The sequence below is a fragment of the Xenopus tropicalis genome, chromosome 2 (assembly GCF_000004195.4).
Source record: "Xenopus tropicalis strain Nigerian chromosome 2, UCB_Xtro_10.0, whole genome shotgun sequence".
NCBI lineage: Eukaryota > Metazoa > Chordata > Amphibia > Anura > Pipidae > Xenopus > Xenopus tropicalis.
The window spans coordinates 100,252,928-100,265,834 of NC_030678.2; the positions used below are offsets into that span (position 1 = coordinate 100,252,928).

Genomic DNA, 12,907 nt, shown 5'->3' on the forward strand with positions numbered 1-12,907 from the left:
GCCCTCCACCATGTATGAGCGAGAAATTCCGGCCCTCGACACCGCAAAAGTTGGACAGCACTGTTTTAGAGTATCACCTCTGGCTGAAAGCAGCCAGAGCCCATTTTTATTCAACGTGGGTCTAAATGTTCCTGAAAGCCCAGTTTAAAAACAGTTATAGTGACGTCAGAGGAAACAGTTATTGATGTTCTGGATGTTCTAAGAACTACAAAAGACTGATTCATACAATAATGTGTGGGGGTCCAAAGGGGTCCTTATCTGATGTTGGATGTCAAAAAAGGATCTAGAAGTCTGAAATCCTGTTTTATATGTAGGAATCTCCTATGACCCATTCAGTTCATTTTAGTAAGTAAATACTTTGCTAAAAAAAAAAACACTTGCATTGTAAGACATTATGAAAATTATAAGCACATCATTTATTTGTATTTAACTATATAAAACGTTATCCTGCTTCACTATGTATAAAAATAAACAAAGGTTTTTTCTAGGACATATTGGTAACTAAGTTACCACTCCTAAAATATACTTACCTTCCTCACATCTCTTGCAACGGCTCCTACAGATGACCCATATGTGCTTTCTGCCTCTTCTAGATATGACACAATCTCTGTGGCCTGAGCAGAACTAAGCTGTGTGCTGATAATGTGCAGGTTATGTATATGTAATTTCCACATCTTTTCTTCATGGTGTATATCAGCTTTTGAACCATGGATTTTAATTTCTGTAAGAGGGTCGTGCTTCAGCACAAACTGTAAATGAGATCCAGATTTAATGAAAACAATATAAAAGGCTTAATATAGCAAGTGACAACATGCAAAAAAAATGGAAATGGAAAATCCCAGGTCCAAAGCATTTTAGATCATTTTAGATAATAGATCCTATACCTGTACTTGCAAATCTTCTTGGACATTCAATTACACTTTTAAATTACAACTTCCTTAATTATGACTTAAATGTTTGTTTCCCAACAATTGGCAAAGTATATTTGAGTGGCAACAGGAAAATATGCCTGCAGAATATATGTTTTGTGTCCCATGACGTTTAGAACATGATATATGGAATAAGTAACAAATACTTATGACTGCTTATTTTATATTTAGTATAATCAAGCACAAAAATGAAAACCACAACAATAAATATCTATAAACAGTATTCCTTTTTCTTTAGAATTACTTTTGATATATACCTTAAATGAAAACAACCAATAACATGTAGAAATGAGCAAAATCTAAATGGCATGAGGGCAGTTACCAATAACAACTAATCAACAATTGCAGCACATGTTAAAAAATGGAAGAAAAGATCTGATTGGTTGCCATAGGTAACTGCATTTCTCAATTTAGCACCTATGTTAGTAAATCAGTTACGTGATCATTTATGCTATAAGTGTTTCAACATCTGTAGCAGAACTATCAAATAAATGCTTGTGTAATGCTTGTGTACCTTGATTTGTTTTATCCAGCCAATAATTGTTGTTTCCATGACGTGAATGGCAGCTCCATTTTTACTGAAGAGGGAAGGATTCTTCAGTAATTCGAGGGAAGGCATAGGCAGCACAATGGAACCCTGCAAAAATGAATATTAGAATTCAAAATACTTAAATAATAATTATTTGACACTATTGGTAAGTAGCACCTAGGGTAAGAGCCGCCATTTATTTTTCTAAAATAAAATTGAAATTCTAAATCCTCAAAGAGGTTTCTAAACTAAGGTCTATTGGTCTAGAAAACTGGCTACAGGATTGGGCACAGAGGGTGGTTGTTAATGGTACATTCCTCTACTTGGAGTAAGGTTCTCAGTTCTCAGGTTCTCTCCTTCAGGGTTCTGTACTGGGTCCACTTTTGTTTAACTTGTTCATAAATGACTTAGGGGAGGGTATTATAAGTTATGTATCAGTGTTTGCGGATGACACAAAACTCTGCAGACCAGTCAATTCTATCCAGGATGTGGCATCCTTGCATCAGGATCTTGACCAACTGGCAATCTGGGCGGCTAAATGGCAGATGAGATTTAATGTGGATAAATGTAAGGTCATGCACCTGGGATGTAAAAATATGCAAGCCACTTATATACTTCATGGGACTGCACTAGGCAAATCCATAATGGAGAAGGACCTTGGAGTCCTTGGAGATAATAAACTTGGCTGTAGCAAGCAATGCCAGGCAGCAGCTGCAAGGGCAAACAAGGTTTTGAGCTGTATTAAAAGAGGAATAAATTCACGGGAGGAGGGTGTTATTCTTCCCCTTTACAGAGAGCTGGTAAGGTAATGTTTTATTTACCAGTAATATTTTATTTACCAGTAGGTCCTTCCAACTGACACGAGGGCACCCACTCTGTTTAGAAGAAGGGAGGTTCCGTTTAAATATTCATAAATATGACCGTGATGGAGGAACGTATTTTTACAACCTAACTTACTATGTTACTATGTAGGACATTTACAGGGGGATAACTATATTTGATTAAAATGGTGCAGGTGCACTGGGTCTCAAGAGACATTTATGTGTCCACTTAGTTCTAAAAGTGAAAATTTTAAGAGATTTTCCTATAATGTTCTGCTTAATAAGCCAATAATAGGCAATTAGGGCTCTCCAGATATACTCCAGAACTTCAGGCTCCTCTGATAGTAGCTGATTGCGGTGTTAAAAAAAGGAACATGCCCACAGTAGCATCTGAGGTTATTTGGGTTTAGGAGCAGTATGAGACCAAAGAACTACAGGCTGCAGCGGGCAAACATATCAAGCCCTTTAGAACCAGGGCTCACAGGATTTTTCCCAGTATCCCATTGGGCCATTCCAAACCTGTTTGAGTGCTTTAATTTTTTTTTTTGAACATCAACAGGTCTGAAATTCTAAATGATCAGGTGTATGGATTGCTTACCTCAGCATGACCAGCTAAAACCTCCAAGTTTCCAGCAAACCTGTGCAAAAGGTCGATGAGCTTGTCAGCAACGAATGTTTCTCCAGCTGTCACACTGTCATTGCAGAGAAGGGGCAGGTAGACCTGGTGAAGGACTGCGTCAAAGTACTTCAATGGAAATCTGGCACAGTCAACACAAAGCACATTCTGGGCTGAAAAATTAGAGACCATATAATTATTGTGATTTGATATGCATCAAATTTCTCTGAAGAAATAATCTTTGAAAAGAAAACCATAAATAGCACAATGGGTGTGTAAATTGGAAAGAACATATTCCTTTGCACTTGGGATATAATATTCTATTACAGTTTAAATATTTCATGAAATGTGCAAAATGCAGGTGGAGGAAAGTGGATGATCGGCTCCATGTGTGCCTGACATAACAGTGATTTGCTACTAGTATCACAGGGATCTTAGGGCTGCCCAGAACCCAACAGGTATCACCAGATAAGAATCAAAAGATTGTTATGAATGTAAATTTTTATTTACATAGCACTACTTCTACATGCAGTGCTGTGCAGTAGAACAATACATTAATAATAAAATCTGGGATCAATACAATGATAAAGTAAAAAAAAATACAAAATACAGTTACATGCAAGTGCTAAAGAGCATAGATACCTGCTTCCTTATTTAAACACAATTATTTAAATACAGGAAATTAGAAGGGCTGTTACTTGATGTTACTTGTGTAATTATTTCAACTTATAACAAGCTTAGCAAAGTTCTGAATATATACATACACTCTTACCTATGTTTTCCAGAGTCAGCTTTACTGCTTTCCCTAGTTGTAGAAAACAAATGCACTTGTTGTGCAGGACAGCAGGGGGCGATAATGAGGCTGCAAGTGAAGCCTTAGCAAGTTTAAAATATACATACAATGTGTGAACATCTTCATTTTTTAGGAACTCAGACAGGCAAGACCTGAAAAAGTAAAAAGAAGTGTAAAAAAAACAGTAATATCTTTGAAAGTGATATAAATATTATATACAGTAATTCTAAACACCAAAACATTGTGTGCTACAAATCAAAATAGTTGATTTATACTTGAATGTATGTATGTATATCTTTATTTATAAGGCGCTAATTATGTACACAGCGCTGTACAGTAGAATACATTAATACAAACAGGGGGTTATTAAGATAATAAGAGATAAATACAAAGTAAAACAATAAATACAAGATAAATACAGTTGCAACAAGTTTAGAGTCAAAGACACAAGATGATGGAGGACCCTACCACGTAGAGCTTACAATCTATATGGGAGGGTAACTTACAGACACAAATAGGCAAATACAAGTGCTGTAGGTCACAGTGGGTGACACTACAATATAAGTGCCAGTTCCCAGATCAGGTGCTGGGCGAGTGCTACAAAAGGTAGTATTAAAGTTTTTTTTAAAAAAGACTGGGGGAGGATTCTCTCTGGAGAAAATCAGGGAGGGCATTCCAAATGTAAGGGGCAGCAAGGCAGAAAGGTTTAAGGCGGGAAACAGCAGTAGCGGGGGGGGGGGCGCAACCAAACGGTTGCTCTGTGAGGAACGAAGAAGTCGGCCAGGAATGTACGGAGACAGAAGAGAAGGGATGTAGTGAGGAGCAGAGGAATAGCAGGGGAAGGGCCTGAACTCTCCTGGATGAGAGGAGGAGAATTCTGCCAGCAGTTTTTAATATGGACTGTAGGGGGGAAAGATGGGAGTTAGGGAGGCCAGTTAGGAGCAGGTTACAGTAGTCAAGTCGGGATAGGGTAAAAGCATGAGCAGCCTAGCTGAATAGTACTTCATACAAGTCCTGTAAGTGCAGTTTATTTGTGCTTACTAATTATATATATATATATATATATATATATATATATATATATACATATATATATATATAAAATAATCATCTGTGGCCAGCACACCCTTCAATGTTTCATCAAAAAATTTTTATTGTGGATATATTGTTAAAACCAACGTTTCGGTCCTTATTAGGACCTTTCTCAAGGATCCTTGAGAAAGGTCCTAATAAGGACCGAAACGTTGGTTTTAACAATATATCCACAATAAAAAATTTTTGATGAAACATTGAAGGGTGTGCTGGCCACAGATGATTATTTTATATACATACATAATTTTGGCTAAGCACCCCGCAGAATATTGAGCCTTGGAGTGCGGACACCATTTGGATTGATATATATATATATATATATAAATATAGAAATAAGCAGTGTCGGCACTCACAGGATTTCACAATAATATTCACGAAGGGACTCATGGATAGATGCAAACGGTGAGGTTTATTAATCCTACGTTTCGGTACCGTACTGGCACCTTCGTCAGGGAAGCAAGAGTGTGTGTGGAACAGAAGTTAAATACCTGGCTTGGCGCCAAAACATGTGTTGCCAAGCAACCAACTAGTAAACAAAACCCGAAAGAGAAATAAAGGGAGAAAAAGACAGGAACATAAAAAGAAATCCCAACCTTGTGTCTGATGTTATTGGAGCGCCCGTAGGTCCCCGTGTATAGATCGATCATGCCACATAAATCATGCCCAGGACGCCAGGGAGGATCGACTGAGATCAGATCCGTCATCCATAGATAGACGCTACACCCGTAACCAGTGCTGGGCGCTCCCTAGCAACAGCGCACATAGTGCCAAGGATAGACCTCCACTAATTGGCTATCTTCGTACAAGAAACTTGGGTGCTATAAGTGCCCTGACTGCGTTACATGTAGATGTTTATTGACGGGACCCGATTTTCCTCATCCCCATACGGGTAGAAGGCTCAGGATTAATCACAGACTGACATGTACCTCTGTGTACGTAATTTACATAATCACGTGTCCATGCGGTCTTTATTATGTTGGCAAGACGATAACCACACTACGTGAGCGCATAGGGAATCATCGCTCAGCATTAAGTAAGGCCCTTAAAGAGGGCAAAGCAGACCAACCTGTTGCCAGACACTTCCTCAGAATGAAACATTCCCTACCGACGTTTAAATGCATGGCAATTGATTTTCAGCCCCCTCTGCTGCGGGGGGGTAACAGAGACCAAGCTCTTCTCCAAAGGGAATCCAGATGGATCCACAGATTGGACTGTGTGACCCCCAGGGGGCTCAATGAGACTTTACCTCTGGGTTGCTTTATCTGAGAACACTTCCTCATGATTGTCACTATTCATAACAATTTTGTATCAAATTTTGTATCCATGTCTTGTATCCTTTTCACTACAAACCCGTTACTTTACAATTTGCTACTAGTTCTCTCTTTCTTTCCTTTGCTGCCACCCGACTTGTGTGTACATGATGTTTATTGCCCTGAACCCCGTACTGCTCTTTTATGTATCACATTGGTATTGAGGTAGCTGGTGTACCTCACATTGCCCTTCTGTGCCACCTTATGCGTATAAGGTAAGGGAACTGAGTAAACCGTGTCTCATTTGACGGCCCCGCGTGGGGCCAACACACACCCTTTAACACTGGCGCTGTGTGCGCTCCTGCATTAGGGTGCTGGCACCTCCGTTTGCGCACCCACATTACCCTTACTGACACTGTGTGACCGGACCGACTTGGGACCTCCCACTCGCATACCCTTTGAACCCGTGCAGCAACGTTATGACAGGACCAATACGGCAGGTTGGCGGATCTGGCTGAAACCAGCAACGCCTTACCGTCCCCGGTCCTCATACAGCAGCACTTATATACAAGCGATGGGACTATGCAAGTCCCCTACAAGCGGTCTGTCAAGCTTCGAGGTCTATCCTTGGCACTATGTGCGCTGTTGCTAGGGAGCGCCCAGCACTGGTTACGGGTGTAGCGTCTATCTATGGATGACGGATCTGATCTCAGTCGATCCTCCCTGGCGTCCCGGGCATGATTTATGTGGCATGATCGATCTATACACGGGGACCTACGGGCGCTCCAATAACATCAGACACAAGGTTGGGATTTCTTTTTATGTTCCTGTCTTTTTCTCCCTTTATTTCTCTTTGGGGTTTTGTTTACTAGTTGGTTGCTTGGCAACACATGTTTTGGCGCCAAGCCAGGTATTTAACTTCTGTTCCACACACACTCTTGCTTCCCTGACGAAGGTGCCAGTACGGTACCGAAACGTAGGATTAATAAACCTCACCGTTTGCATCTATCCATGAGTCCCTTCGTGAATATTATTGTGAAATCCTGTGAGTGCCGACACTGCTTATTTCTATGTCGCTATCCTGCTCTGGCACCCAGGTATTGAAAAGAACATTTTGGTGTGCACTCCCCTCTGTACTCTATATATAAATATATATATATTGTACCGCCTGGTGTACAATATAAAGTAAATATAAGTCTATGAGGAGTTCCATGACCCTATAAAGTCCTTATGCTCTCAAGTAATAACTCACCGGCATACATGCCTCATTCATTTCACATGTAACATAGTAAAAAAAACACTCTGACTGCCACCTCGAGCCTTCATATAAGAACAGACCTCCTTGCTTTAATATCATAATAATGTCAAATAGGAGACATTATTCCCTACATAAAATATGGTAGTTACCTGCTGCTAAAAGTTAAAGAAAGTGACTTCTCAACCCATGCAGTAAATTTTTTTTCAAACATCTCAAGTTACCAATGCGAGTGAAATTGTTTGAAGCATCAGGGAACCTCAGTCCAGGCCTTCTATACCAGCCCTAAAGTCTGAATATAGTGGTACAAGAAATCATTACAATAAGTTATACTATAAAAATGGGAAACTGTGTGGCCACGCTAAACTCTAGAACAGCCTTTAGTTGATAGCAGCTTTATAGAGTTGTACAAGCCCAGACTGGGATATAAAATGGGACTTGGCATACCATGTACACAGAGGCCCAAACAGCACTGTCAGCCCAATAAATAGTGGCTGCATATGGCTTCTTATAGAAGCCCCTCGGGCATTTGCCAGAATCAACAGATTGTCAGTCTGGGCCTGGAGTTAACATGTAAAGCATGTTGCTGTCATAGTCTTGTCCAACTTTCCCTAGCTTCCTCTACTTTGTGAAATATCTACTATTTTAATTACCAACAATTCCTGCTCATAGGCATTGACTCAGAGCCCACCAGAGCAGGAAGCCGACCATAAGAACCTTATATGGTGTAACTTTTGCCTCATCCCCCAGAAATCTCATTACTTTCCAGTAGAAGAGCTCTACAACACAATATCCATTTGTTTCTATTGGAATATGTTTTATAAAAAGCTGGAAAATGTTTTTCTTGTGGTGTGACAACAGTTAATCTGCTTCTATGGCCTATAGTTTATAACAGCACACAAGGACTTCATTTTTACTTTAGTGAGCAAAAACATTTCTTTATTGCCTGCATTATTACATTCCAAATGTATTTGCTTGAGGTTACTTAGTTTTATAGCTGTGGGTGCCAGAGAATGAGTTTTTTGCCCAGGATAGGTCTCCCTTATCGGCACCCAACCTAAACACCATTCTGCTTTTATCACATTCAAGTTTACAATGGATGAAGTAAAACTAGTTTGACTTGTGGAGAACCATTGTAACATAATCGGAATATCATTTCCTTTTGCAGGTCAATTGCCAAATGTTTCCTTTTCCCTTCCACTGGATTAAAATAAAGAAGAGTATATTTAAAGCTGAACTTGATACATTGTGTTCATGCTCAGCTAAAATGTTACTATGTTAGAAATAACAAAAAATGACTAACACACGGATCCTTGCCTATCTTGCTGATTTACCCACCTGTATTTATGATTAAGCAGAAAAGCTTTAATATCATCTGTCCTTGGTCTCAGTGAAGATGAGATTCTGACTTCAAGCCAGTGATGTAATTCATCCATACTTCAGCCAAATTCTAAGTGACAATTTATAAACAAGAGACAATTACAATAATTAATGTTTTTTTATTGCAAATATGTGTACAACAAAGACAGACTTCTTTAAAGGGAAGCAACAGGATTTCTATTTATGAAACTCATATTTTTGGATATTTTTGCCGTTTAATGGCTACATATCAGTGATAGTATTTTGGCAAAACCTTAATGAAACAAAATAGTGCAGTAAATCAGGGAACCCCACTATACACTTACAAACAACACAGAGTATTATTCTTTGACTTGTAGATGTTAACAGATTAAACAATGGAATAGCTTGATGTTACAGTTTAAGGGGTTTCTGTCATGATTTATATGGTGTACTTTTTGTTTCTAAATTACACTCTTTACATGACAAATAATTCACTCTGCCATTTAAAATTTTGTAATATCAGTGTGTATGCAGATATCTCAGTGCATTGTGCCTGATTCTGAGCTTTCTGAAGGAGCCAGCGCTACACATTAGAACTGCTTTCAGATAACCTATTGTTTCCTCTATTCCATATAACTGGAGGAGTCCTAAACTGGACTTTGATTTTTTACCATTGAGTGCTATTCTGATATCTACCACAGGTGTCAGGTAACTGCTATCTTGCTACCTTCCCATTGTTTTGTTGATTGACTGCTGGAAGAAAAAGGAGAGGGTGACATCACTCCAACTTGCAGCACAGAAGTAAAGAGTGACTGCAGAGCACAAGTCACATGGCTGTGGCACCCTGTGAAATGAAGAACTGCATATAAAAAAAATCTGTTTTTTTTATTTTTAAAAAATGGATTGCAATGCAAGATTTTGCTGAAGATGCTCTTCTATCTGATGCAGTTTGTAAAGAACATGTACATGTATGACAGTATTCCCTTAGACCGATACGGCAGCTAATTGGCCTGTGTATGGGCGCTACCGACGGGCCTACTCGACCAATATCTGGCCTGAAATCGGCCAGATATCGATCGGGCAGGTTAAAAAATCTAGTTGGATCGGGGACCGCATAGGCTCGTTGATGCAGTCCCTGAATCAATTTTGCCTATACCCGTTGTTATAATTCGATAATTTGGCCCCAAACAATCGAATTAGCCTGGATTCTCCCGATATCGCCCACCCGCCAAGCGAGCGAATCTGAAGGTGTATGGGCACCTTTACCCAAGGTGTTCCCCCACCTGCCCTGTACAGATAGACATCATTCACATCAGTCCCTGACCCAATGGGCAATCTAAAGGTGGCCATACACGAGCAGATCCGCTCGCTTGGCGATGTCACCAAGCGAGCAGATCTTCACCCGATATCCCCACCTACGGGTGGGCGATATCGGGGAGAGTTTAGGTAAAAAAAAAATAATCCGATCGTTTGGCCCTGGGGCCAAACGATCGGATTATGTGGGCAGCAATGGGGCAGTCGGTTCGGGGACCGCATCAACGAGCCAATGTGGTCCCCGATCCGACCTGATTTTCTAACCTGGCCGATTGAGATCTGGCCAATTCCAGGCCAGATATCGGTCGGCCAGGCCGCTCTGCTCTCCCCATACACGAGCCGATTAGCTGCCGAATCGGCAGCTATAGTCGGCCCGTGTATGGGGACCTTAAAGGAACAGTAACACCAAAAAATGAAAGTGTATAAAAATAATTAATATATAATGTACTGTTGCCCTGCACTGGTAAAAGTTGTGTGTTTGCTTCAGAAAGACTACTGTAGTTAATAGAAATAGCGGTTGTGTAGCCATGGGGGCAGCCATTTAAATTGAAAAAAGGAGAAAAGGCACAGGTTACATAAGAAGATAACAGATAACTGTGTAGAATACAATAGGAATCTATGCTACTTATCTGTTATCTGCTTAGTAACCTGTGCCTTTTCTCCTTTTTTCAATTTAAATGGCTGCCCCCATGGCTACACAGCAGGGTATTTATATAAACTGTAGTAGTGTTTAAGAAGCAAACACACAACTTTTACCAGTGCAGGGCAACAGTACATAATATATTAATTATTTTTATACACTTTCATTTTTTGGTGTTACTGTTCCTTTAAGTCCCTATCACATGAGTGGGCGAGAACAGGTATACCATTAGGAAAGCTTCAAAAGCATGGAGAGAATTTGCAAACTCCTTGCAGATGTTGTCCTGCCTGAAATAATACATAGGCCCATCTGACACAGTATAAGGAGATCTTTCCATGCAACTGCAAATACACTTTTCCTGGGAAGAACTGAAAGTGTAGGACTGCATTTAAGTAAGCCTGGCAGGCACGGGCAACTCATACTGAACAGGCATAATACTGCTAGCCAAATAATGCACCACATCTTCTCTATGCCCTAATAATTTTAAAAAAAGGGAATACATTTTAAAATTTGGAATTATTTGATTAAAATGGAATCTATGAGAGACAGGCTTTCTGTAATTCGGAGCTTTCTGGATAATGGGTTTCTGAATAACGGAAAATCAAAACCTTAGATCCCTTTTCTTATTTTATTTCTAGACCCGTATGCCATGCTGCACCGTGCTGTAAAGGGCAAGTAGCAAATAAACAATAACACACTTGGTATTTTGGTAGCCTGGGTCCTCTTAGGTACACTCTCTAATGAGAAACACTTGAGCTGGTAGAAGAATTGCATTTGTACTGGCATAGCATTCTTCCCATTCAGGTGCTTATGCAGCAGTTTTCTTTAAAGGAGTTCACCACTATCAAACACGCAAACACTTATCACAATTCAATGATTTTTAAATACTACACAACAAATAACACTTTTGTCCAGTTATTTTTATGGGAAAATAACAGCTACTTTAGCATATGAAATTGTGAGTTATAATCTCTAGGTGGGAAGGAAATTACCTTCAAAATGTATCCAAGTATCTTAAGTCTGCTAAAAATCATTTAAACAACCCAACAGAATTTGTCACCAGTATTAATTAATGCAGCTTAATTATCCCCAAGTACTAGGTGCTGTTATTACAAAGAGAAAAGAAGTCACTGAAATGAAGATTTGCTTAAAATGGGCTTAAAATTGGCCTTGGAGATATATATATGGGAGACGCCCGTATACTATAAAAAGAGGCAACATCATAAGTAAATGCGATTTTTTGCCTTTAAAGACAGTTATTTAATTTTTATTGTTAGTTTGGAACTTGCAGTAACCGACTTCGTTTCAGCTTTAGAAATAAGGACCTGAAGCTGCTTTCCTGTACTGAGTACTCACCGGGGGCACAGGCCAGGGGATTCCTTCTTGTGAGGCAGAGTGTTCCGACTATGCAGCTAGCGTTATCCCAGAGCAGCGTGTGTCTGTGTGTGTATGTATGTACAGTATGTACGTGTGTGCGCTTGTTGGTTGCCTAGCGCCTGACGCCTGGAGGTGACTTGGGGGCCGGGCTTGTGTAACAGGTCAGTCCGCAATAGAAAAGACCATGGATCAAAATTTTTTAAACATCAGCAATTTGGTCGGACTGGCACCTAAAAAATTCCCGGTGTGCACTGGACCAGGCTCACTGAGTGCAGGCACAGTTTTCTATGATTCTGCCGCTACCTTACACGCCTGTCAACGATCTGATCCCCCAGTAATAAAACTTTGCAGAGCCTCTGCTTTGAATCTTTGAAGATTCGCGAGTCAATTTAGGATCAGGTGGATGGGGTCAGGGAAAAGAAATGTATTGGTGTAGATAAGCGAGAGAATCTTGGAAGGCTTAAAGGGTTTGTTCAACTTTGAGAACTTTTAGTATGATTTATAGCAGAGGCGCCAACCTTTCTTAAGCTGGCCATACACGTGGCGATCCGACGATGTTTCGTACGACCATCGGTCGCACGAAACATCGTCAGATCCGCCACACACCATTCAGGGCTGAATCGGCAGGTAAGGAGGTAGAAACAATAGGATTTCTACCTCCTTCTGCCGATTCAGCTCTGAAGGGAGAATTTTGGTCAGGCGCCTTCTATGGCGCCCGATCAAAATTTTCTAACCTGGCCGATCGACGAGCCGACCGATTTCAGCAGCTTCCTGCGACATCGGTCGGCTCGCTGACATACCATACACGCACCGATTATCATACGAAACGAGGTTTCGTACGATAATATCGGTGCGTGTATGGCCACCTTTACCCGTGAGCCACAGTGAAATGTAATAAGTCTTGGGGAGCAACACAAGCACCATAAAAGTTCATGGAGGTGCCAAATACG

General features: G+C 40.3%; 1 protein-coding gene across 2 annotated transcripts in view; it reads right to left on the minus strand.

Moving 5' to 3' along the window:
* Positions 1–12,023, minus strand: part of LOC100488188 (dynein beta chain, flagellar outer arm) — a 237,488-nt gene extending 225,465 nt beyond the window's left edge. For both annotated transcript variants that reach the window (XM_031896974.1, XM_031896973.1), the window contains exons 1-6: positions 11,937–12,023; positions 8,624–8,735; positions 3,668–3,840; positions 2,878–3,068; positions 1,444–1,566; positions 531–749 (exon numbers count right to left, since the gene is read on the minus strand). In XM_031896974.1, coding sequence (XP_031752834.1) covers positions 531–749; positions 1,444–1,566; positions 2,878–3,068; positions 3,668–3,840; positions 8,624–8,721 — 804 coding nt within the window. In that variant the 5' untranslated portion in view covers positions 8,722–8,735; positions 11,937–12,023. The remainder of the gene's footprint in view (positions 1–530; positions 750–1,443; positions 1,567–2,877; positions 3,069–3,667; positions 3,841–8,623; positions 8,736–11,936) is intronic.
* Between the last annotated feature and the right edge of the window lie 884 nt (positions 12,024–12,907).